The sequence below is a fragment of the Mirounga angustirostris genome, unplaced genomic scaffold (assembly GCF_029215605.1).
Source record: "Mirounga angustirostris isolate CCGP_5_RB_7025 unplaced genomic scaffold, mMirAng1.0.hap1 SCAF_3, whole genome shotgun sequence".
Lineage (NCBI taxonomy): Eukaryota > Metazoa > Chordata > Mammalia > Carnivora > Phocidae > Mirounga > Mirounga angustirostris.
The window spans coordinates 174,004,426-174,031,047 of NW_026991711.1; the positions used below are offsets into that span (position 1 = coordinate 174,004,426).

Here is a 26,622-nt window from a genome sequence, read left to right on the forward strand (position 1 = left end):
AACAAAATCCTTTCTTAGTCAATAGATCACTGTCCATCACATGAGAAATGCAAATAGAACTTGTTTATAGCAAATAAAATGTGAAAAATGCCTCTCAGTTTGCTTTCCTCTCCATTTTCAAAGTAAGAATTTTGAGAAAATTGCGAAACTACTCTAAGCCAAATAAAGTGACACAGAACCCAAACTCTATTTATTTATCATACTAAGCTTCTTTAAAGCAAATTCTCATTTGTGAAGGCTTTCATCAAGAATGCATCTACCCACTAAGAAGGAAACATTCCAAAGGCTATATGACATGATATAAAGCACACATATTTCTAAGTGGGGTAGAATCCTTAATGAATAATTACAGACTCAGTTTTATTTCTTTTTTTTTTAAGTTTTATTTAAGTAATCTCTATATCCAACGTGGGGCTCGAACTCATGACCCCAAGATCAAGAGTTGCATGCTCATTTGACTGAGCCAGACAGATGCCCCAAGACTCAGTTTTATTTCTTATCAGCCTAAGCATCCTATTAGTTAGGGGGAAAGTTTTAGTTTTAGTTTTACTCGATAAGTATACCCTAAAATCCTACTACTGAGTGCTCAAATTATTAAGAGGTCAAACTTTTTTTTTTCCAAAAGCAGTTTCCAACTGAAATGGCATTTTAAAGTATATACTAAATTCAGTATTTCCACATCTCGATATGTATGACTGTTTCCAACAAAATTCAAAGCCTGGTTTTGGTTCTTCTTCTTCTTCTTCTTTTTCTTTTTTTTTTAAGAAAAAAACATATAAGGTAAGTAGAATTAATTTCTTAATAGTGTAGACTCCATTTAGGATAATAATGAAATAGCTAGAGAATTTAAGCTTGAAGAACAGAACACCATCTTTTTCCTAAACACTGTCTTTTTTTATGATGCCAATCAGTGTTCTACTTATTAGAAATAAAGTTCCTTGTCATAACCTTTCCAAGAATTTCTAACTGCCACTCTATCAAAAAAAAGCAACGTTTTGCAAGTTTCATAAAGCATTTCACTTGTTAACAGATTTAAGTTTTCTGAAAGCTCTTAGGGAAAAAAAATAGTGATTTTCAAACTTAATTATTTTTTTTTTTAAGATTTGTATTTATTTATTTGACAGAGAGAGACACAGTGAGAGAGGGAACACAAGCAGGGGGGAGGGAGAGGGAGAGGGAGAAGCAGGCTTCCCGCAGAGCAGGAGCCCAATGCGGGGCTTGATCCCAGGACCCTGGGATCATGACCTGAGCCGAAGGCAGACGCTTAACGACTGAGCCACCCAGGCGCCCCTCAAACTTAATTATTATCTTTGCTGTTCAATTCTCTTTGAAAACAAAGTATTCTATGGCAGAACAAATACAAAACTTGCATATCTTTGTAGACTCAAAAGTTTTGGGAATAATTCAAAGAGTAACAACTATTCTCTGAATCTTAATTTCATTTAATGCACGTATTTCTAAGCCACCTGAACACCAAAATCCATGCATAAAATTCTCAGTTTTCCATTCTAAAATAGTGTATATTTCACAGAACATGGCAGGATGTTTGTTTTAATCAACTGGCAGAAGTTAATTTCATGTCACTTTTTAAATTACGCCTTCTGTTTATAAAGATCCTCACAAATATAAATAAGCGTACTTAAATTTATTTAATTTAATAAATTTAAATAAATAAGACAAATAATGAAGCAAAATGTCAGAGATGTGACTTCTGTGAACATCAGTAAATACAGAAATATCACGTCCTTAAATTATTCACAATAATTGGTGTAAGGCTGTTTAAATATCGATCCTCTAAAGAAGTCCTACTATAATTTCCTTAAGTAAGGAGACACCTGATACGTATTTTACTTAGTTTGGCAATCATGATTTTGAAGGAAGAAAAAAAGTGTATGATGCCACAGAATGTACAACACCGAGAGTGATCCTTAATGTAAACCATAGACTTTGGGTGAAAACGGGGCGATGCAGATTTCTCGGTTGTAACAAATGCGCCACTCCGGTGGGGGGTGTCCGTAATAGGGGAGGCTGTGCATGTGTGGGGGCAAGGGCTATATGGGAAAGCTCTGTACCTTTCAATTTTACTGGGAACCTAAAACTGCTCTAAAAAAAACCAGCTTTTAATTAAAAGCAAAAGTTTATGATGGTAAAATGTCTATTAAGTTTCACTGCTCACCTTTAACTCTAATCATGTTCCTGGGTCCATGAGGAGGGGGTGGGAAAAGGAAAATGCGACTCAGTGGTTTGTACCTCCGTGACGGAGCAAAACTACAGAAGTTTCTTTTCTTTCTAAAACTTCAAGCACTGGTCCGAAATTGTAGGTTTTGAAATTTACGCTTGCACCATAGCCCACCCTTAAGGAGGCTGCACTGAATGGCAGTGTGGATTTCATGCATTTAGTATATTTTTGTTCAGAAAGAAAAGAGACCAGACCGTGTCCATCATTTGTGAGGTCAACTAAATTCTGATTACCACTCTACCTTAATCTACATATGATCTGAAAACAGGAAATATGAAAATTCTGACATCATTTACGTCAGTTGAATTTGATAAAACTAAAATTAACCTAACTGGTATATACTAGCAATTACCATTGTAAAAACTTGACTCCCTCTCTTATTCAATCTGATCAGGCTAACCATAAGACAGTTAAGTAAAAATATGACACGATGTGTATGCTTTTAAAAATCAGCTTAAGGGCCCCTGGGTGGCTCAGTTGGTTGGGCGACTGCCTTCGGCTCAGGTCATGATCCTGGAGTCCCGGGATCGAGTCCCGCATCGGGCTCCCTGCTCTGCAGGGAGTCTGCTTCTCCCTCTGACCCTCCCCCCTCTCATGTACTCGCTCTCTCTCATTGTCTCTCTCTCAAATAAATAAATGAAATCTTAAAAAAAAAATCAGTTTAAAATAAGGCAGAAATGAATCATTTCTAGTAACGATGACCCTGGGGAAGTTAAATATTTATGAGTTTGCAACTCAGTCCTTTTTTCTCTATTTTATTTGCTGAGATCTGTGCTTTCCTAGCTGTTTATTGACAAACCAAATGCCTCTTATCTTCTGTTAGTTTGAACAACTCCACCAAATCCTCTCTGTAGAAGGAGCCAACAGGGCAAGGCTCCGAGACAGTCTGCTGGTCATCTGTGGCTCCTTTATTCTTCCCACACTCATAAAGCCCCGTGTGCTAGGCATGAACCCTTGAGCAAACCAGGCACAGAGATAAGCGCCCAACCTCGTACTGAGGGCAAACACCAATCCCCTCTCTAAATCCCCTCCTCCATGTTCAATGGGCATTCCTCTGACCCTTTTTAAAAAGTAGGAGCAAAGTCAACTTGTAAAACTCCAAAGCAGAAGGCTCCCTTCCTTTCCATTTGGATTTCACCCTTGTCACGTCCACCAAAATGCTTCCAGTGAGTTGCTTCGTGAACAGGCTCATTTTAAAAGAGTGAGAAAAAAATTTCTCTCTAAATTGGAGGACGATTTTTGACAAACTGCCACACCAATAACAATCCTAAACATAGAAACTAGAGAGTGTTTCTTTAAAAGTTTCTATCCTTTAATTGCCTCATTAAAGAAGAAAACCAATTATATAATTTCTGAACTTCAGGTTTTTCTGCAGTCAGATTTTTAAAAAAATTATTAAACAACAACAAAAATTATTTTAAGTGATTCTTACCTCCAAATCTGCCATGAAATACAATTTAAGAGCCAGGTTAATTTGTGCTGTGAGCCTGTTTAAGGCAAGGTCAACTTCGACAGCCCTGACAGCGACTGAGGGTTAGGGAGAGGTAGGTTTCTTCCAAGTTTGTGGAAAGGGTGTATCTGGGTGGTTAGTACTTAGGATCAGAGATCTGTTAGATGGTGAGTGCTAGAAGGAACCTTAAAGGCAATCAGCTTTAATCTCCCCATTTTACAAATGAGAAAATGATGAGTGGAGTTTGACATGGATCTCTTTCACCACACATACAGCAGGGACCCATGTCTTTGGCAAATTCTACCTTTGGCCAAATTGTTCCATACCTGGTTCTCCACGGTAGTGAATCTCTTACTACACTATGGAGGTATTTAGTTTACTTAATCTTAATTTCTGTCAGAGACAGGTTCTGACGTTCTGAAAACTTGTTTTTGTTTCTGAATGCTGGCCATGTTTCAAGTCTAAAGTTAACAGAGGTCTAGGAGGATTTGCACCTCTGTAGTTGCTCAAGAAACTGGTACCTAAAGATGAGAGCTTCATAATTCACCATGTCTTATCATAATTAAATTTTTAAAAATTGTTTTTTTTCCTAAAATGAGTTAATCACACCTACAGCTAGGCATTATGTCTTGTGACCTTAGAAAAAAAGAAAACCCCAGCAATAAACATTTGGGAGTATTTGAACTGCGTGGGCAGAAAATTGACCAAATTGCTCAACTCTTGACCCAGAATACTTTGTTCTAGACTCCAACTGATCAAACAAATGAAAATTTGGACACAAAGAGGCCCTGGCTGAAATGTTGAGTGAACACACGTACCCTACGTTGTATTCCATGACATCCCTGTATGCAACCTCTCTGTCGAGAGTCACGACATAAAGTCCCAACGCTTCGCTCCCAGCGTAGCTCACTGCACGGTTTCTATTCCCATGTGCAGACAGGAGATCAAATTAGCCTGAGTGTTTTAACCTAATGGAATGCTCTGCAGTGTTCAGAAACAAACTTACACACAGGCACATTTTCCCAGCCTGGCACATCTTGTACTTGACTGGGGAGGAAAGAAAATCATTTGAGTCAAAAATCTGATTCTTAGATCATGATCAGAGAAAAAGATGGCAAAGAGAGAGGAAGCTGATGCAGGGATCAGAGAATTAAAAGCAATGATGCCACCCCGTTTTTGCAACTCAGGTGGAAGTGGTCGGTTTGCATTACCCCAGCTACTTACCTGGATAAGTCTGCAATGGCTGGCAATGCCACTCCCCAATGCCACGGCCATAGCAGTAACATTGGTACCTGACGCCATGCACATACTTCTCCCACGAGTCTCCAATTTGATAAAATGTCCGGGTTTCTGAATCCTGGCATTGGTCTGAAATAGATACAAAGTGAAAGAAGCAGCACTAAACATGGAGAGCTACAAACCGAATTTCAGCATCTCCAGCAAGTGAGCAAGGAGCATACGTTCTTAGTTTCAATGGAAACTTGCAACTATCCTTACAAGTATACGCGGTTACACAGTATTTTGTTCCTATCTTTTACCTTACGGGACAACTGGCAGTAAATAGCGGTAAACAAGTGCCCACTGGAAGAAATGTTTAGTCTTCTAAAAAGACAGCAGTTCTAAATAAAAATTTTATGATTTAGATTTCAGGACATACTGACATTTTGAATATCAAGTTGAGAAACTAAATCAGATATTTTATTTTGCCTACATTATAATGCAACTGATTTACCATTTGAATAGTGAGGACAAAATAACACTTTATATACCTCTTTAAACATTGGAGGGCTTAATTTTACATGTAAATGGATGAACTAGATTTTAATCTAGTTAATACTTGCTGAGCAGTTTCTGAAAAGACCTCTCAGGCTTTGATCATCTCAGGTCAAACAAACTCATCTGACCAGTTTGGTTTCTTAGTGAGCAACAGGTCTCTTTTAGTAAAGGAATATTAAGGGATTACCTTAAAGCTGGCCTGCAGCTCTGTTAAGGCTCGACCTTCCCTATTTGCTTAGATCTATCAAAAAGGGCAGCCAAGAAAAATAAAGTATTTGGAAGGAGGTATTTAATGGCATGAGCATCTGCACAGTCAGCAAAGAAAGGTTCTCTTTCATAACATGGACTCTCTTTATAATTCAGAACCAAAGAACTGATTCCATTCCATTAAAATAAATCTGAATGGGTTACCAAACTCAGTAATAGATGACTACCAATATCAAGTTGATATACTGGGTCATGATTAGAGAAAAGATTTTACAAAGCTCTCTACAAACCACTGATCAAAGTCTGGAGTCAAATTCAATGATGTAATATGAAATAGCTCTCCTTATCTGAAGCTCGTTAACTAGTCCCAGCATCCAAAACCATCTAGAGACATGAGGGCTAATTACCAATGGGATCGCACTTCCATCTGCCCCGGCCCTGACCAAAGCAGGTACAATTCAGCATGTGTCCCTCTTCATGACGCTTGTGGAATGTGTCATTCACGTTGTAGGTGATGTCGTCAACAATGCACTGATCTGTTTAGGAACCAGTGGGAAGGTGGAGAGCTTTTTTAAGTTTCACGATGAAATTAAAAAATGCCATGCTTTTCTTTTTCTTTTTTTTTTTTTAACATTTATTTATTTGAGAGAGAGAGAGAGAGAGCATATGCAAGCTGGGGGAGGGGTAGAGGGAGAGAGAGAATCTCAAGCAGATTCCACGATGACAAGGAGCTCGAATTTACGACCCTGAGATCATGACCCAAGCTGAAATTAAGAGCAGGATGCCTAACCAACTGAGCTCCCAGGTGCCCCCAAAATACCATGCTTTTCTTTTTTTTTTTAATACCATGCTTTTCAAAGCATACAGTTTTTTCCACTAAATTATCAACACCTCCCACTAAAAGAACTTTTCTACGAGCATAGAATTAATACTTTTTCAAAGCTTGGTCAGGAATACAATTTTTGGAAAAAATAATTCTCTCTTTCTTAAACTCTTTCTTATAAACTTAAATATCAGAGGTCAAAGTACATACAACTACAGAATGTGGTAAAATATGCCTTCCTGTGGAAAGGCAATTTTTGAACAAATGTGTGTTTTACTTTTGGAAAAGTTCTTGCTTAGTTGATAATGTCCTTCAGGTCTCTGCTTGCTCTGAGAAATAGGGATGAAGATCAAACATACTTATGGAGCACCCAGCAGGGCGTGATGGTCTGATCATTTGTGAAATTAAAAAGAAAATTAGGCCAACTCTGTTCCTAACTCTCTGTCAGATCCTGAGAAAATGACTTTCCCCCTTTGGGTCTCTCAGCTTCTTCATCTGGAAAGTGAAGAGTTGGTCTGTATGTCTTTCTAGGATTCCTTTCAATTCTGCAACGTCATATGGAATTATTATTACTGGAGTGAGTTACCCACAAAAGGAGAATAAGTTCAGGACAATGTCAACATACCAGTTACATGAACTATTTATTAGCTCAGAGTTCTACCTAAATCTTAGTTTTCAAATCAAAGAAACAGAAGTACTAAAATGGTTTTAATGAATCGCCGTCCCTATATTAAATACTAGGATCCAAAGGAAAAAAATTGCACTGAGCAAAAGAAATAGGTCTCTCTATCACCTTCAGTTTGGATCTGCAAGGGTCTGATTGTAGAACAGCAAAGTCTCAGGGCACCTGGGTGGCCCAGTCGGTTAAGCGTCTGCCTTTGGCTCAGGTCATGATCTCAGGGTTCTGGGATAGAGCCCCTTGCCAGGCTCCCTGCTCCGCGGGGAGTCTGCTTCTTCCTCTCCTTCTGCCCCTCCCCCCACTTGTGTGCACGCCCTCTCTCTCTCTTTCTTGAGAAATAAATAAATAAAATAAAAAATAAATAAATAAAATCTTTTTAAAAAAACAGCAAAGTCTCTTTTCCTTACAGAAATTATCCAGTCTTTTCTAGACTCTAATGGCCTAACTAAAAGCTAAAAGGACCAGATGATTGCGTTCTAGCCTTTGGGGTCATCTTCTCAGCTCAGCGTAAGTACTCACATCATGGGAATGCTTCAGAATTTTAGAACTGCTCTGCCAGCTTTTCTCCACTGGCTGCCTAACCTAAGAAGCTCATCATGCACAGGAGACTCATGGCGTGGCATTGCATACTTGCTCTCCTGCTTTTGGTAAAGTACAAGTTTTCACCTACAAACTTGGTCCTCTCTGCACTCTTGTTCCTATCAAATGTTCTCATTAATGAGCAAGCATACCTCGGAGTTGGGAGTAGGCAACACAAGTCCATTCTCCACGACCATTCCCAACGCATGTGCACCTCATCATGTGGCCCATATCGTGCTGTTTGTCCCACTGATCTCCAATGCGATACATGACCCCTTCGTTGGTTGTACAGATTTCTTCGTGGGCTGTAGGGAAATGGATGGAGAAATGATCACAAGGTCTAAAAACATATGCAGTATTATCCGTCCAGCTTGGTTATCCTAAGAACTCTCACTTGGGAAGCAGTCTGGCGTGCCTCAAAGACGTCTCAGTGCTGCTCTGGGCATATGTAGAGTTTCGAGTCCCAGAGAGAGCAAACCTCGTCCAAAGGTGAAGCATGTTGTGGGGATTCATTGCAGGAAGGGTGGGGGGATGTTAAACCATGATAATACCTACACATTCACACAACAGGTCTGCATTGTTCTAGAAGACTGATGTTGATGACTGCCCCATAACTTTTTCTACTTCCAATCTATTCTATCCCAAAGGGAAACTATGTGTTTGGGTAGAGAATTGCAAGCAAAAGCATGGTTTTCTTCTAAATCCAACAATCTCTTTTGTTGAAAGAAATGAAAGTGAATATAAGTAGTGTTCTTGGGTTTCATTGCCTTATACGAACAGTTGACGATAGTGCGTGGTTCTTGGTTCTATAAAGAGAAGATCAAATGTAATCTACGGGGTTCTTGAAATTTGAAAACAAAAGGTATTGGCTCCCCTTTCACCATGCATACTAACTAGATCCCCCTTGAAGCCAGAAAAGGTCCCATGCTTGTCAGAAAACATAGAGTTTGGGCCATTTTGGTATTTCATAAGTGAGACAGTTTATTCTAGTTGAACCACAGTTATGTGTAAATATTGTAGGTCTGTGACTACAGTAGTTACACATGAAATGTGCTAAGCAGCCCAGTTGTCTGCTCCTTACAAATGACAAACCTGTGAAAAATTGGCCTTTCCAAATGTTTTAAAAAGTATTTTTAATGTATTTATATATTTTTGGACATTAAATTATATCAAAACAATCTTATAATAACATAAATAATTATATACTATATATAATAGATATATACTATATATTATTATATATATACTATATAATATATAATTATATATACTATATAATAATATATATACTTACACAGATGTGTAAGTATATCTTATGTAAGTATATCTTATGAAGTTTTGTGCTGTCTGAAAATTAAGACTGAATGGGTGAACTGGGAGTAAAGTGGACACTATTCTTCTGTCTTACTCCATAAATGGGTGTCTACAGGGCTCCATCTTACCAGCCATGGGGCAGAATCCAAACTTCTGGTCAGCGTCGTAGTTCGGCGTGGTTCCACACCACTTCATGTTGTCCCTCCTGCCCTCAGAAGTACAGTCCGTGTAGTTGTGGTTGTTGTACAGGAAGGGGAAGTGACATAAGGCACCATTGGAATTCCCACCTCGAGTCTGAACCAAAACTGCCCAGAAGAGGACACAAATAGGAAGACAAACATGACCACAGAGCTTGGTGGCGCACAGTGGGGCATAACTACAGGGAGGTTCCGAGTGAGCCGGGTTTCTGGAGCTAATTCACAGGAAGTCTACCCCTGAATAAAGAATGCCTGATCATAGAGCTGCAAGCTTCCTTAGCGTATTCACCTTCACCTTCAAAATAGATTTAAATCCAATTTCACTCTCATTTTCCCAGCCAAAAGAGAAAAGACCGAACGGTTGCTTTGAAAAAGACATAGTTTTCACCAGAAGAGCAGCAAAAGCTCTCCGGCGTCCATCCTGTGTATTCTTGAGCCCTGTGGGATTGCCTGTGGACTTTAACATACCTGTATATTTAACCACATCATAATCCCAACTGTGTCAAAAATAATGGAACTGGAGGGCTTTCCCCTTGGTGTCATTTCCCAAGGGGACTGGGAAACACGGAAGGATCTTCAGCGGTTAAGTTAGCTTCACATCTCTGAGGTCCAGATTGAACAAAAGTGCTACTTCTTCGGCAGCCTCCAGATGGAATGGCTAGAAGGCTGGCCGATGAAAACCGGGATGAGAAATGGCTTTTTCTCACTGTTGCATTTTCCCCTGGGGACACTCACCGGTGTGGTCTGTACAGAAGGAATACTTCTGGTCTTGCTCGTAATTGGAGGTGGTGCTGCACCATAGATGGCCGTCCTGTCGCCCTTCGGTGGTGCAGGAGTAGAAAGTTCTGCCGTTGTAGGTGAACGGTAGGACACACGGCTCCCCGTTGGAATTGCCACCGTAAGTCTGGGTGATGGCTACAAGCACAAGCCAAAAGGGTCTCGGTAAATAGGGCTGCATTTCTCTCCCACCAGTGGCGGCTTCTTTCTAGCTTAATTGAGATGGAAGCATGTGCCCTCGAGCTGCTAGTAGAGATCACCACCGCGTTAATATCGGTCAAAATGTGTTGCTCAGGAAACCTATCCTTTGCGCCTAGAGGGATACCTGGGTTCTTTTGCCCGTGTCCTTTGTTGCCACCGCTGCTGCCATGCCTCAGTTTCCCCATTTGTAAAGGTATATCAATAGCGGTTCATTAAGAATGCTGCTCAAGGTATACTGGAGGGATGTAGACAACTCTGTTGGTGCCTTAATAATTAACACATGAGGCTATTCTCGGGGAAAAGTCAAGTGTACTGATTGTTACTGTTATCGTTACTACAGCGTTGTAGCCCAGAGGAAATGCTTTAGGTTGTTGAGAGGTTTACACCACGAAGCTCCAGAAATTGGCGATTTATAGTCTAAGGTATGGTTGATTTGCTACTCAGAAGGCAACCCTCTTGTAACAACAGTTTAGACAAATAAAGATAATACATAGCAGTTGAATTCCCACTACAGGAAAGAAATATACATAGATTAAAAAGATTAGAAGAAAATATATGAAATGCCAACCCTGTTTGTTATCACAGGGTGGAAAGATTATAAGCTTTTCTGGTTTGTTTTGTTGTTTCTTTCTTTCTTTCTTTCTTTCTTTCTTTCTTTCTTTCTTTCTTTCTTTCTTTGGTAAATGAATGTATTGCCTTTCAAAAATTAAGTAATAAAAAGTTATCAGTACTATTTTTTGAAAAGTTGATGCAGACCTGTCTCTTGGCAGCTGACTCCATTGCCCAGGCAAGTGCAAAGCATTTGCTTATTTCCTTGTGTCTTCAGCCACTGCATCCCCACAGAGTAAACCACACCACTGTCTGTGATACAGTGACCATACGGAGCAGGCTGGGGGTGAGGCTGGGGCTGGTAAATAGCTGTTCGGACATCTGTGAAGGGGCCAGATCCTAAGGGCATGAGAAAGGACAGTCATAAAGCTGGATAAGAGAAAGCAACTAACCCCTTCTGGACTTGGGATCTTCAGGGTCCCATACAGATCACTCTGAAATCCATGGTGTTACTGACCTGAACTGGAAAGAAATGACCCTCCCTTTCTGATTAGCTTCTATACTCAGCCTAGGAAATAATCTGTACGAGTCCACCAAATGGTCTCCATCTTCCAGCTCATCTGGAGCTACTGGGATTATATTTCTAAATCACAGATATTATCCTGTCACTCAACAGAGCAGATGCCCTTGACAATTCCTCACTCATCCCAGGAAGCTCATGGTCCACTCCTTCATAATCCTCCACACCTAAGTCCCTTCCACTTCCTTCCTTGCTCTATGCCTCATCTCCTCATTGCCTCATGTACCCTGTGCTGTCTTCATGCCTCTCCCTTCTGCTGGAAGGGTCTACTTCACCCTCGCTCTCTTAGCCGCTCCCCTAAGTTCAATGTCACTGGGCATTTCTCTTCCTGATATTGTTTTTGAGAAGTGCCGACCACTCTGTAGCAGACCCATGGTCATCTGTGTAACTCTGAACTCATCAGAGAATGCCCTGGAATTCTCTAGAAGTTGCCCCTCCCTCCACATTTTGTTTCTCCCCAGGATTATTTGGGAATTTGTGTGTGTGTGTGTTTCTAAAACCAATCAATCCTCTTAACACATTGCCTTTCAGAGTAAGACAACAGAATATGTTGATCTTTTCTTTAAGCTTTTGGAAATCTGTTCTTCCAAAGGCCAGGCCCACAGAAGAAGAGCCAGAACTGATGCCAGGATAACTGGTAGACTGAATTCAGCATCTACCTAAGTGCTGCTCAACCTGAGAACTCAAAGACACTTCACAGACAACAGGTCCCAAGGTCCCACTCACGCAAGAGATGGCATCTGTATTTATATACTCCACTGAAGGAAGAGTCACAATGCAAAGGAACATAAAGATCCTACAGAAGGAGGTTCCATTTTGTTTATCCCAATGTTTCCCAAACTTTTTTGAATAACAGAACCTTTTCCATAAATAAAAATGGACAACATTTATTGAATCTTTACCCCATTAAACCCCAATTACCCTCTTAAACTATTTCAGGAGATTGATATTTGTAATTGTTTCTTTTTTTGGTTGGCAGTAATTTCACTGATAAAAATCAAATAATTCAAAGATACTGTCAAATCTAATCTTGTTCACCTTTGGAAGTGCTCAGAATAAGATGAAAACTCATCAAAGGGAGAAAAATCTAAACAAATATTTTTAGCTAAATGACTGGTCGATAAAAGGCTAAGCAACAATGCTAGTACCTTATGTAGTGAAAACCTAATGAGAACATATTAAGAACGGTAACAAGCACACATTCTCGATCGTCATATCTCTGTCTTCAGACTCTTACAAAACAAGCTACAATGCAAAGATCTTGTTCTTGTACTAGAAATAATGAAAACTTTTTTTGTTTGTTTGTTTTAAATGCTTAGACATTGTGTCTTTCATTCTCTTCTCTAGGCCTCCTCTGAATTTCTCAAATTGTGAATGCCAATACATGAAGAAAATGACTGTGCATTATTTTATGGAATGCCACAAAGTTTGCTGGAGCACGGAAACCACACATAAAGGATTGTTTCCGCTACAAAGAAAGCTGAATGTCAGGACAAGGAAATATATTCCATTTTGAAAAAGAACAAATGTACTTTTTTTCCCTTGTCCTAGCAGAAGAATCAAGTAGTCATGTAACTCATCATAACTCTTTCGTTTCCACTAAAATCCCCTTTAGGTATTAAAAATGCATCTGCATGGGAATGTATATGGGTACATATATATATCTATATATAAATTGTGTAGGTCTTATAATATTAGCATTTCCTTAAAGGTCCATTTAATCTCTTGGGGCTAAAACTGCTTTTTCCCCCCTAAGACCTATTTTTATTTCATTTTTATTTAAATTTAAAACCTGATATGAAACAAAGTCTTAACAACCAACAATCTGTCAATGAACTCAGATGATTAGCAGAAACCCTGCAACTCATCCTCAAATGGCACATCAAAGGATAGATGGATCTGCAGAAATATTTTTTGAAATGCCTTCCTGTGTCCGGCCCCGCTAATTCTGCGCCTCACCGGTGGACGTGGTCTGCAGAGACGCGTGCCTTTCACACTTCCACTCCCCTCTGCCATTGCCCGTGCAGATGCACTGAAGCAGGTTCCCCCGATTATCCTTCTTGCTCCATGTATCTCCAATTCGGTAGGATGTCCTGGTGTCCTGATCATTGCATCTGTCTGTGTCAGAAAGGAAGCATTTAAATATGCAAATCAGGTCAAGCTGGGAAAAGGCACCAGAGTCGTCAACGCAAAAAGAAGAAGGTTGTAGTTTAAAGTTTGGTGAGCTATTCTTTGGTGATACGTTTATATCTGGCTAGGATGCACAGGCTTGGACCTTCTGAAAGACGGGGTTCCATTTGTTCCAGCAGAAAGGGAGATGTGTGATTTTGTATGATTTAGTCTTGTTTCACTTCCCTGTTTGCCAAAATACTTTTTCATCATCTTTCATTCGTTAATTTTTTTTTAAAAAAATTGTTTTCACATTGGTCCTTTGATCAAATTCATTCCCTGGCTTTCTGTTTTTCCCCCTCTTTCCTTCCCAGGCTCTCCCCGCTTTCTCCCAGTAATTACTATATATGACCCAGCCTTTCAACAGGGGATCATCTTTAGAAAATAAGAAGCAATAGGGAGGCAAGTAGGTTTCAAAAGGTCTCCCCCAATTGCCCCAAAGAAGCTATAAAAAGATAGCAGCATCTCTTTTTTCATTTGTTATGTAAGAAAATTCAGGGGACTACCAACTTCTTTGATTAAAATGTTCTCTTTTCCTCTTCCACAGCACACACCTACTTAAAATCACCAATAAAATGGCTTCTTTTGAATTGCTCGGTGGTAACCCTCCATGGAAAAATGGAATTTTATAATTTGTAACTAAACTTCTGTCAGTCTGTGTGGCAAATAGATTGTTTCAGTCAGAATCCAGTTTGCCCATATGCTACAACGACAGAAGAGAGGATTCGATTTGTGTATGAATCAGAAAGTCACTGCACTGGATGAGAGAAGGTAAGTAGACGGTTGATGTTAAGTCCACACACATCCACATCCACATTTATCTACCACCAGAAGAGAGGTCTGGATAAAGATATTATGGCTGCTTACAGCGTTTCCTCAAATCCCCAGCTAATAGGATGGTCTTCCCTGAACCCCCATAGCGCTATTCTCAGTATTTGTCTTGAAGTCCTTAATATTGGGCCTTGTAGAAGATGAATATGTATAAGCCTTTCTCATCTCCCTGACATACTTACTAAGTGCTCTTCGGAGGCTGGGCTAATGTCCAATTCAGTTTTGTGTTCCTATACCATCCTGTACACAGTGGGGACTTTGGAATAAATGACTTTTCTTTGAGGCACTTCTCTCAAACTTGTTATCAGAAGAGCTTTAAAGGATAGAGGAGGGTTTGAGTCATCGCCACCAAGGTCTTGAAAGTCTGACGATCGTAATCAGGTTTTAAATGCAAAAGATCTAATGAACCAGCAAGTTTCTGGGAAAGACTGTCAGAATTACTACCACTTTCTGTGAAAGACTTATTTTTTTTATTAGCAAAGAATTCAAATTTGGATGATGAATATTTTAAGATGGTTAAATACTGGGGCACCTGGGTGGCTCAGTCGTTAAGCATCTGCCTCCAGCTCAGGTCGTGATCCCGGGGTCCTGGGATCGAGCCCTGCATTGGGCTCCCTGCTCGGCAGGAAGCCTGCTTCTCCCTCTCCCACTCCCCCTGCTTGTGCTCCCTCTCTCTCTGTTTCCCTTTGTCAAAAAAATAAATAAAGTCTTTAAAGAAAATAGTATCTACGTGCCCAAAGAGGTATTTGCATGTTATTTTAATGATTTCTTTGCTCTTAATGCTTGGAAAATACCTCAGTGATAATTTAGATTAAACATTTGCAACTAATCTTCAGGTCCACAGCACATTTGGCCTTTACATGAATATCTGGGTTCTTTCTTAGCAGCTGATAGCCTAAGACCTTATTAAACTTTTTCCTTTTCTTTGAGGTAGCAGAATAAGTTGATGGTTGGATTTTTCTCGACACCCAAATGTGACCAAAGCCTGCTGGCTTATCGGGTGTGCGCCAAGTGACATCACATTACAAGTCTCTCTAGGATTCCAGAAAACAACACCTGGCCTCATCTTGAGCATAAAGAGTTAAAACATACTTCTAGAAGTACAGGTGATACGTCCACTGCCTTCTCCCAGACAAGTGCAATCCACCATCATCCAGCCTTGATACGGCTTTTCCCAGGTCTCTCCAACAACGTAGGAAGTCCCACCAGAGTGATCAAAACATTTCTCAGCTGTAGGGAAATTTGGATGAAAAACGGGGGAAAAAAGGGTTATTTTGAAACGTGCAGTCTCCTTGTAATTTAAAGTATATCGTGTAAGCAAAAATCCAGCCGCATTTTTTTTTAAGTGGTACTCTGTTCAAAAAGAAAGGCACGCCCTGTGACTAAGCACACAGTAAGTAACCAAAGCGAAAGAAAGCTCAAGCCGAGTTGGCAGGCAGAAATCCTGTTCTCCTAATAAGTACATGGACCATGTACATTCAGCTAGGACCACTGTTCACACCACTACTGGAGTGAAAATGATCTATGTATGTGTTTGTCTGTGGGAGACTATGCACAATTCCAATCCTAATTATGAATGCATAAAAAAAAAGACAAGAAAGCTGTTGAAACCTTGATTGCTGTAAAAACAGCTACAACACAAAGCAAAATAAAAGCCTTTGAATTCACAAACAAGTAAACAGAGTAAAGGTTACAGGCAGAAACTTAGATTTGTATTTATAGAGTTCAACTGAGGACTAAGGCCAAAAGAAGCTCAAAAATTTTTATTGTGAAGAAAAAAATCACCAAGGTGTGACAGAGGACACACAATATTGTTTCGGTCCAGCATATTCCAAGAAAGAAATATGTCAAAAGCGCCATTGTTGGGGCGCCTGGGTGGCTCAGTCGGTTAACCGTCTGCCTTCAGCTCAGGTCATGATCCCAGGGTCCTGGGATTGAGCCCCGCATTGGGCTCCTTGCTCAGCGGGAAGTCTGCCTCTCCCTCTGCCCCTCGCCCCCACTCGAATCTGTACTCTCTCTCTCTCTCTCTCTCTCTCAGATAAATAAAATTTTTTTTAAGTACCATTGTTTTTTTCTTTTAAATAATTTATGTCTTGACCAAGGAGAAATCTGAGACCAGGTATTAGACAAAAGAAATGACTTTTTCCTAAATCTTTCAATTCTATCTCGTGCTTTTGAAACAAAATTAAGACTTGCATCAATGCTTAGTACTTTCTGATCTGATTCTTTCAGGACTTCAGGAATACTAAGAATCTTAGTCCTTCAGGATTATAAACTATTCCAGTATTTGAAATAAAATTTCCATTTCATTCTTTTTTGAATTGGAATTCGGATCTCGTCTCCACGTGGCTTTTTATTCACCCCAACATTGTGACCGTGACTTCCCACCTCTCACTCATCCCTCAGAGCCACACACCTATGGGCTTGCATGTCCATTCTCCTTTCCCGTTGCCAAGACACACACACTCTAACATGTAACCACCAGTCTCATGCGGTCTCCTCCAGGTGTCACCGATCTTGTAGGACTGACCCCCTTCATGGCAACGGTCTGTTCAAGACAAAAAGCAAATGTTAAAGACAGAGACAGAGAATATTAAAAAAAAAAAAAAAAAGGAAAAAGAAAAAGAAAGAAAAGAAAAGAAAAGGAAAGAAAGGAAAAGAAAAGGTCTCATGTTCCATCCATGTACTAAGTACATACTTAGGTTAGCCAAAGTGAGGACCCAGAGAACAGCTTTCTCATCAGAGGCAAGGGAAAAGTTAACAGGGCTGGTCACTTTGGGTCGTTCAATTAAATGTCTTGTTTAAGCACGATGGGAAATCACACAGAAAACTGAATGGCAAAGAAAGAGGTCATAAATCCTGGTTCCTTGGAGAGATCACAGGAAATTGGGTCCTAAAGCTGAAAAGAAAGACTGGCAGGCATGACCTCCCCACATCCACAGCAGGTTGAGCCTGATTGAATGAAAAGGCCACCTCACATCGGGTAGAGCTTTCCAGCTTTCTGGAGTGGGAGAGCCCATATTTTACTCGAGGATAAAAAATGTCATATTGGTGGAAATCAAATAGCATCTACTTCTCAGGTAAGGAAATCTGGGTACTATTCTAAGCTGTTAAACACAGTGGCCCATCCAAAGGCTGATGCTCACTAGACTATAAACACTACGGACCACTGACTCTTAAGACTGCCAACAAACTTGAATAAACCCTAATGTTAAATGTGGGAAAAGCTGATTGGGTCTGTTCACAAGGGACTGCTTTGTTCTTTTGGACAGAAGCCTTTCAAGTAACTTATACTTAAAGGATGGATTAAACAAACAAATGCTTTGTTAATAGAGCCTATTGGTAATCCAGTGAATCATAGAGGAAAGATTGCCTTGGCTAAACTAGACTTGATGAGGGTGAACACAGTCCCCAAAGGTCCTTGGAAACACTAGTAAGCTAACCATTCCATACTACCCCTGGGGATAGAGAGATTTGCTTCCTGGGTAAAAACCATAGGTTACAAAGAAACCAGACTGTATCCGTGAGATGCAACAGGTCTCTGTCTCACAAGCAAGAGCAGAACACACAATGACTAATTCACTCTTCTAGACCATCTTCCTAATCACTGCAGATAATCACTGAATCAGCCTGGCTTGAGGAAGATGCTGAGGTAATATAAAATGGACAACTCCTCTGAGCATATCTTACTGAAATGGAACTCAAGAGATTCCCCTTGGTACTCCTAAGTCCACACAGACTCTTTCCACCTGTGCACGCAGCCATCTTCCAGAAGCACAGGAACAAGTTGGGTGACCACAGAAGAAAATTAGTCCGCTAGGGGTAAACCAGTCATGCATAACAGAGAGTGATAGCGAAGGTAATGGAGAAATTCACATACATGATATTTTATCGTTAGTTTACAGAATGTCTTTCTTACTTGCAATGGTGCAGCTTATCCGCCCTCGCCCAGCTCCGATGCAGGTACAGTCCCAGATCATGGAGTCTTTAGGGCGCTCGTAAGTGTCGCCCACTCGGTAAGTGTTCCCCGTGTACTTATCAAAGCAAGTCTCTTCAGCTGAAGAGAGAAGGAAAGTCCATGTGAGCCCCACATATGTAAAAGCTTTTCTATTCCACTAATCCCATCCAAAGAAACACTCAGCCTTCCATTCTGAGTAGCGTGGTACCACAAAGTATGTAACAAATTAAAACGGGAGATCTAGATTCTACCCCAGGCTTTAATGAAGCTCAGCTTTTGAATTTTGACCAGTTCTCCACTTTTAGGTAAATGACTTTCTATTGGGAAAGGATTCTCAGGCCCTTAGGAAAAAGCCATACTAAAGTCCTACTTTAGGACTGGCAGACTGTGAAGGAAGGCTTAAGATTCTGACCTCTGACTCAGTCAAACCAAGGTCCACATGAAAAGCAAACAATTTGAAGAGCCCCACCGCCCACCAGGCACTGTCATTTCTTAATCCTACTATTTCCATTCTAGACTCATCAGTGCTTCTCTGTAGGAGTTGCTATAATTTACAAGAGAAACAGAACAATGGTCCTAAAAGAACAGACACTTTGAAGTAAGTGGTTAGGTGGTTTTTTTGCAGCTGACAAACCACTTTACAGTATTGTGCCCAAAGAGTTTCCTGGCCCATAATCTTACAGTTTAAGATCTGAAATTCCTTTCTAATGAATTAAAATTTTGTAAACAGTTCTTTTGGAGGGAGAACACGAAATCTTCCTTTTTCTCATCAACAACTTTGGGACAATAAAAACAAAAAGAAGACTCTAGGAACTACGTTGGGACACATTGGTTCTTTCGTTTTAAAGGTAGAAGTAACATGTGAAAGGCGAATAGAAGCAGTTATTAACAGTTTTTAAAGAGGAAACGACAGATAATTCCATTGGGAAAATTTATTACCAATGCTAAGTTTAATTAACAGGCACCAGTTCTCCATATATTAAGAGATACTAACTGCCAGGCTCCCACCACTTACGTTCAGGTTTGCTCTCGCAGTTAAAGCCTCGACTCCCTCCATAACAGGTACAAACCAAGGCATTTCCCAGGTAGGTGCGCTCCCATTGTTGGTTTATCTGATAGTGTTTCCCATTGTCATAACAACCAGCTATAAATGATTGAAGAAAAAAGTGATTACATCTGCATCCCTCTTTTTTCCAAAGTATGGAATTTTCTTGCACAACTAAATCGATGAGACTAAGCAACAAACATAGAAAAATAAGTTAATCATCAGAACATCAGAATTAAAAGCAATATTCCGTGAAAATATATAGAAATTAGCTATCTAAAATGTTAACCACAATTTGTATACATAGATAGTTAGGTATTCCTTTTTTTTTTCCTTTTAACTTAGCTAAATGTTATATTCAATGATGTCATTTCCATCTAGCCAGGGGTCTACATCAAAGGAATGGAAACATTTTGGAAAGCAGATACCTGGAATTACATTTTAAAATATGCAAGGACCTTCAATGCTTGGGGGTTGGGGGGATAAATCAAGAAGGACTTTAAGCAGTTTCCTTTAGCCAAGGCTAAGGGAGGGTGTGTCTTTGAAAAACTGGAAGAGGAATTCCGATCTCTGTTCTTGGAGAAGTACCCTGAAGGGCCCCCAAAGCAGAGTGAACCAATTGCATGTCTTTCAAGTTAGTTAGGAACCACAGAGCTATCTAGCCCCCCTCCTCCCACACCCATTTAAAAAAAATAAATAGCCAATTATTTAGTAACAAAGAAAATCCAAAGCCTAAGAGCCCGCACAGTAATCCCAAATGGAAAATTTAAAGGCATACATCATTTCCCTCTTTAAAGACAAGTTTGGATGAATGCATAGGAGGACGACTTGAATATGTAGAGTTGACAAGAGCGCTGCAGGACATCGCAAAACCCCTGTCCTCCAATGCATTAGTTTATTCTAGGGCCCTCGAAACCAGCCTGCTCCAACCATGAGCCTTTTGTGTCCGCGGTCGGTTGCTCTCATTAAGGCGTGCACAGACGCCGCTCGCGCGCGCGCTCAAAACTTCAGCCCAACTTTGGTTGGCTGTAGGTCCCATCCCCGCGACAGCCCGTTTCAGCCGGCGGTCAGTACTCACGCTTGCTCTGGCTGACAGCCACTGGGGTCTGGGGCTGAACGATTTGCTGAGCCTGCCTCTTGCTCTTCGAGGCTCCGGTGGAGGGCACCGCTGTCCCCAGAGACAGGACGGCCAGCAGCAGCAGCCGGGGCCCCGGACCCCTGAGCATCTTGAGACGGTGCGGGGAGAGACGCCCTCACCAGAAGGCAAGTTGCCACCAAGTTTGGCTCCCTTTGCAACCTGCGGGAGGACTCCCTTCCAGTGCCTCCTGCGAGTTGATGCCCCCCAAGAAAGTAGGGGCCGGGGGACGGGGAAGGGGACGGCTGGAGGGACAGGGGGACGGAGAGGACTAGAGAAGTTGGGGCTTCAGGTCCCCTCTCCGGCTCGCGCCTGGGGCTCCCTCTCCTCCCCCTGCAAAGCTCAGCCGGCGCGGGCAGCCGAGTCCCGAACACCGGGGTTTATATGGGACGGTCCCCTGCCGCCCCCCGCGAGGTCCTGGGCGCCGCGGAGGAGGGACGGCCCGGCTCCCCCCACCTTCGGGCCGCCGCCGCCGCCGACCGCGCGCGGATTGGCCCGGGCTCCCGGTGACGTCAGGGGGACTGTGGGTTCGCCGCGAACAAAAGAGATGCTGATCGCCCGCCAGGACTGGGGCTACAGAACTTTTTTCGGTTTCCTTTGCGGTCGTCAAACTTTCTTGGGGCTGAGGGGGAGGGATGGGAAGCGGCTGGAAAGGGGTAGACTGGGAGGAAAGGGAGGGGCTGCCGTTGTGCAAGGCGAAGGGGTTTGAAAGACACCCCTCCCCCCGCTTTCCTTTCCTTTCCTTTTTTACTGGGGGGGGTGGGTAAGGGAGTTGAGGAATTGCATCACCTCTGGAAAAAAAAGTCTGCTCACTGGAGTGTATTTTGGGGGGGAGGAAAAACCATAAAGTAGCCACCACCTTGCAGCTGTAGGAATGTAGACTTCGCAGTCCCAGGGCGGGGCTGGCTCTCCTCCTGTTCCCTTTTTTTGGTCTAATGTGCACTGATTTGGGACTCACTTTCTTTGCCTTCACAGCTTCCCGTTCAAGACCTCTCCCCTTCTGAACACTGTACCGCCCCGGGTCTGAGGAAGGGCTAGCTGGGGAACCGGGGGGTGGGAAGCGATTTTTTAATGAGCTTCTATTAAGTTCTGCGGGGTGCTTGGAGGATCTGGCGGAAATTCAGAGAGCGAGTTTTCTTTTTGGAAGGACAAAGCAGCACTTTGCTTTTTAAAATGTGCAGGAAAGTCTTTCCTGGGGATGGGGTGCCTGTTTCCACTCGAAGTGAAATCAGTCGTGGATGATCTGAAACCTGGAAAGTTGGACCAGCCATGGAGAGAGAAAAGTCTTCGTGTCGTTGCCCACGTTCACCGTGCCCGTTACACACAAAGCAGAGATCTTGTTTGACTCACTAAAAGCTAAGAAAAGACTGTTTACAGCCTTCCTTCCCCTAGTCCCTTCCTTGCTTTTATTTGGCATTTTCGTTTGGTAGACATCAGTTTCATCACAATGCCCTTTCTCCAGCCCCTGTTGCCAATTTTTTTTTTTTTAATACTTCAATTGTTATGTATTCCAAGAATGTGGAAAGTTCCCATTTAAGGTTTCTCCCTCTTTCCCTCTACATGCAGAGGGTTGAGAGGGAATCTGAGCAGACTCAGAGCTTTAGCAACTCATCACATCAGTCTGTTTTCAGACAAACACAAATCACACTTGCTTTAAAAGATCTTCAAAAGGAGCACTCCACAATTTTCATCAGCGACTCCCACGAGACCCCAACTCAAAGCTCTGCCTTCCAGTGATGTTAGTGGCACAGACCTCTTGTTTGCTTTGAGAACCTATGAAAGCTACTGGCAAAATATTTCTGCAAGTACTTGTTTTCTCCAAAAGTCCCACCTCCAGTAACTGCCACGGGGTAAAGAACTCTATGGTCTATAAAATGCCCAACACATCAAAGACACAAAACTAACATTTGTTTTTATTAATGCACGGATTTAAAAAAAAAAAAAAAAAAGCCCACAGCAAATATCAGTTTCTTACAAGTAGTATAAAATAACTTCATGAGTAATCTTTGTGACCAACATTTCAAGTTGAGAGAGTGCCATGGATTTCCCCAAATTTAGAGTCCTGTCTGGGTTAGAGGTTTGTTATTTTTTTGTTTTTTTTTAAATTTCTCATCATCATTTGACAAAACAGTTTTCTCTTTCAAATATAAAAGGGCCCCTTGTAAAATTCCTAGTAAATTTCTGGGAAGCCAGAGGGAAGGATACCTGGAAATCAGAATGTAAGCAAGATAAACCTGAAGCTAAAGCTTTCTTAAAATACATAGATTCTAGGGGAAGGAAATAGGTGGTTAGAAAAATATTTTGTAAACAAAAAGCATGATAGTTTGATATATTTACTGTACTCAAAATACATTAGAATAATATACATATGAGAGCTTGGAGGAAAAAGGACCACCTTATATTTCAGAAGAAATTTTATATTTCAATCTTATTGAAAAATAATTTGTTTAAGGAAATAGCATTTCTCTTTTAAATTATAAGCAAAGATATAAAAATATTTGACTGAATTTTATAGGAATGTTTAGAAGTTTACCCTTTTACTTGAAATTTTTTGTTGTTATTTTTATTACACTTTGCAGACAGAGACATTTCCTTAGTTAAGATAACAAGGCTTACTTTTTTTGGTATTCTTCTATTATCAAAATCCCTTGTAACTATGTAAGTCTATTATCTCTAACTGGAGAGATAATTAAATATTGAAGACCTCACTGACTCTGTTCTAATTCAACTGATATGCCTGGGGTCCAAGATTCCCTTGCATTTCTTAAGAATGCTAGAGACTATTTTGATAGGGTGGGTTCTTCAGTAAGTAGTGTCCTTCTACTTGTAGGATGTATCCTTGGATTTCTTTTTCTCTTCTCGGTTTGGAGAGGGAAGTGTGACAAAAGAGACAAAAAGTAAATTCGTAGGTGTCTGGGGCTGGGGCTGGGCCCGGGGAATTAATTGTAAATGTGCACAGGAAATCTTCCTGGGGTGATGAAAATAAATGTTCTAAAACTAGATAGTGATGGTAACTGCACAAATTGGTAGAGTTACTAAAAATCATGGGGTTGTACACTTCAAATGGGTGAAATTTTATGGTATGTAAATTACACCTTGACAAAGTTGTGTTTTAAAAAATTGATTAAAAAGTAGTATTTCTTTATTCTTTTTACTTGCACCTCTTCTGATTTAGTTTCAAGGACACACTCCCAAGAGGCCTCAGCACACACAAGGCAGCCGCATTTCTTCGTTTTTCTGAGAGCGAGTTTGCCTTTAAAAAGTAGCAGATTCTTTCCTCTCCACTTGAAACTCCTTATTAGACCCAGTATTTGTGTGATGACATGTGTGTTTCTTTCTTTCTTTCTTTTTTTTTTTTTTTTTATTTGACAGAGAGAGAAACAGCGAGAGAGGGAACACAAGCAGGGGGAGTGGGGGAGGGAGAAGCAGGCTTCCCAGGGAGTGGGGCTCAATCCCAGGACCCTGGGATCATGGCCTGAGCCGAAGGCAGACGCTTAAGGGCTGAGCCATCCAGGCGCCCCGACATGTGTATTTCTATACAGAGCAAATCCTCACTTAGAACTGTGCCTTGTTTCTCCATGGAAAGGCCATGGCGATAGGATTTCCCTAGAATTTAGAACAACTTAAAATTTCAGTAACAGAAAGTCGCACGTGTATTTGTGTGTTGGGAGGTGGAGTTGTTATTTGGATGTTTTGTTATTAGAGGAGGTTATTGAGGATTATGAACAATTATGGAAATCTGAACTGAATTGACTTCATTAGTTGAAGATTATGGTGAAGCACAAAAAGAATTTATCAGATCCACTCATTTAAAGAGAATTGAAATTAAAACAATTTTAAGGGATAAATTTTAAAAGGCAATTTTTCTCCAAGTGAAAATGAGTTTCCTTTAAGAGTAATACACGCATTGCAGACATTACCCTTCCTAGTTGAAACCCTTGCCTATTGAAAAAAAGTCTTACCCTGATAAGAAATAACTCCTTGACCCAAAGTTTACTTTAAAGGAAGGTAGGCTTTTTTTTTTTTTTTTTTTTCCTGAAAACCTTTGGCTTTTATCCTGTTCTTAATCTCTTTGGGTCTGGTTAGAAGGGAGGCCATTGACAAGTGACCTTTGGAACTTTCTGCATTCAGAGCCTTCAGAGTGTCTTTTTCTATCTCATGGCTTTCTATTGGAAGGCTGGATGGAGATAAATTGCAGCAGTTTTGTTTCTTATCTTGACTGTATTTTTTCGGCATGAAATCCTTCCCATCTTCTTCGCTTGAAAACGGCCAAGCTTGCAAAACTGCTACTCATTAAACACAGGTGTGAGAAGGAAAAGTAAACTGCCCCATGGGCAGCCCTCATGGGTAGAATGTCTGAGCAGTTTGTCTGCAATTGACCGGGTGCCTACAACCAGGGAAAAATACATGATAAGGGCTTTAATTTATGCCTTGAAAGCTAGCCAGTTTCCACTTAATAAGCATTTTGTTTATATTTTAAGTTACATTATTACTTAATCAGCACTTTTAAAAGCCTTCATCTATGCCCTTTGTTTTTTAACAGGAGTATTCTTTTCTCATTAGAGTAACTCCCAAAAGGCTTTGCAAAGGAGTCTAATTCATCCAGTAAAATGAAACTAACTACTGTGCAACTGGAACACTTCACCGAAACTATGATAGAGAACATTTCAGCTTCCCAAGAAAAGTAACAGTGTCTGGGAAAATTTTTATTTTTGTATGTCGCTCCTTTTTCCAATTTTATTTTATTTTATGTTGGTGGCTTTCAAGGTTGTGGGTTTTTTTTGTTTTTTTGTTTTTTTTAAGACTTTATTTATTTATTTGAGAGGATGAGAGAGCAAGCAAGAGCACAAGAGCAGGGTGAGGGAGCAGCAGATTCCCTGCTGAGCAGGGAGCCCCATGTGGTGTGGGGGCTGGATCCCAGGACACCGGGATCATGGCTGGAGCTGAAGGCAGCCGCTTAGCCCACTGAGCCACCTAGGCGCCCCTAAAGGTTTTTGAAAGGCTGAAAATTTTTTACAAACTTAAAATATTTTTTAAAAACTTAAAGGATTTCCACTATTTAAATTATTTTCTATCCTTACACATTCATATACTTTTAGTATCTCATATGCAGCTAATCATGAAGGTTGTGTCAGATGCTTACAAATAAGTGTACACATTGTGAAATAAACTTTCAAGCCAACAACAGAATACTGTGATACAGGTGGTCAGTAGATGCCTTTTCTATCAACTTTCTTTTATTGCTTAGTTATAATACATTAAAGTGATGCAACTGAATTATGAAAGAGAAAGTATAAATATATTTATCTCTAAATCCATGCTGAACCATTTTCTAGATAAAGTTGAGACACTTTCATTGACTATGAAAATTTTACTGAGATGCAACAGATATTTAAAATCATTACTACATTGGGGCGCCTGGCTGGCTCAGTCAGAAGAGTATGATTCTTGATCTCTGGGTTGTGAGTTCAAGCCTTATGTTGGGTACAGAGATTACTTAAAAGTAAAAGCTTAAAATAAAAGAAAATTCTAAAATCATTACTGTGTCAAAGTGCCCACATCAGGTCATAAAGATTCTAGCACCTGAAGAGAAATACATTTAATTAGCTAGATTTCATTAAGCACTTATTTTGAGCCAGACCCCATACTAAGTGCTTTTTGTATGCGCTTTGTTTTTTGTTTTTTGTTTTTTTCATTTAACCATCAACAACCCTCTGAGGTAAATACTGTCCTCCACTCACTCACTCTTACAGACAAGGGTCTGAGGCTTAGAATGATGTTTTGTAAATCACCAGCCTTGTTGAAATGGTGGTATCACTTAATGATCCCCCTCTGGCACAAAGGTAGAGGAAGAGCAATTGGCTCAAGAATTTAGTGGATGATTTCTTCAGCATGAGACTCATTTCTTCAGAAGATGTCACACCCAACGCTGCTACCTGATAGGTCAGCTGTGGCATCCAGGGCCATTCTTTTGTGAACCAATTTCCTTCAAACAGTCTGACCGTGTTTTGATATTCTGAATCGCACGTGGAGGACTGTTACCTCAGACTCCACTGGACTAACAAGCATGGCGGGAGAGAATCTCTGTAGTGTTTACTGTGTGCCCAACACAG

The 26,622-nt window shown here is 40.7% G+C and overlaps 1 protein-coding gene across 12 annotated transcripts in view; it reads right to left on the reverse strand.

The window, feature by feature from the left end:
• The window catches only part of FN1 (fibronectin 1), a 67,649-nt gene extending 46,726 nt beyond the window's left edge, over positions 1–20,923 (reverse strand). For 11 of the 12 annotated variants that reach the window (XM_045868057.3, XM_045868054.3, XM_045868055.3 and 8 more), the window contains exons 1-12: positions 20,453–20,923; positions 19,345–19,473; positions 18,291–18,428; positions 16,788–16,919; positions 15,464–15,601; positions 13,331–13,489; positions 10,999–11,190; positions 10,000–10,179; positions 9,196–9,372; positions 7,906–8,058; positions 6,080–6,208; positions 4,914–5,057 (exon numbers count right to left, since the gene is read on the reverse strand). In XM_045868057.3, the coding sequence (XP_045724013.1) occupies positions 4,914–5,057; positions 6,080–6,208; positions 7,906–8,058; positions 9,196–9,372; positions 10,000–10,179; positions 10,999–11,190; positions 13,331–13,489; positions 15,464–15,601; positions 16,788–16,919; positions 18,291–18,428; positions 19,345–19,473; positions 20,453–20,600 (1,819 nt within the window). In that variant the 5' untranslated portion in view covers positions 20,601–20,923. The remainder of the gene's footprint in view (positions 1–4,913; positions 5,058–6,079; positions 6,209–7,905; positions 8,059–9,195; positions 9,373–9,999; positions 10,180–10,998; positions 11,191–13,330; positions 13,490–15,463; positions 15,602–16,787; positions 16,920–18,290; positions 18,429–19,344; positions 19,474–20,452) is intronic. The other variant, XM_045868056.3, reaches the window with a different exon arrangement.
• Positions 20,924–26,622: the final 5,699 nt, after the last annotated feature.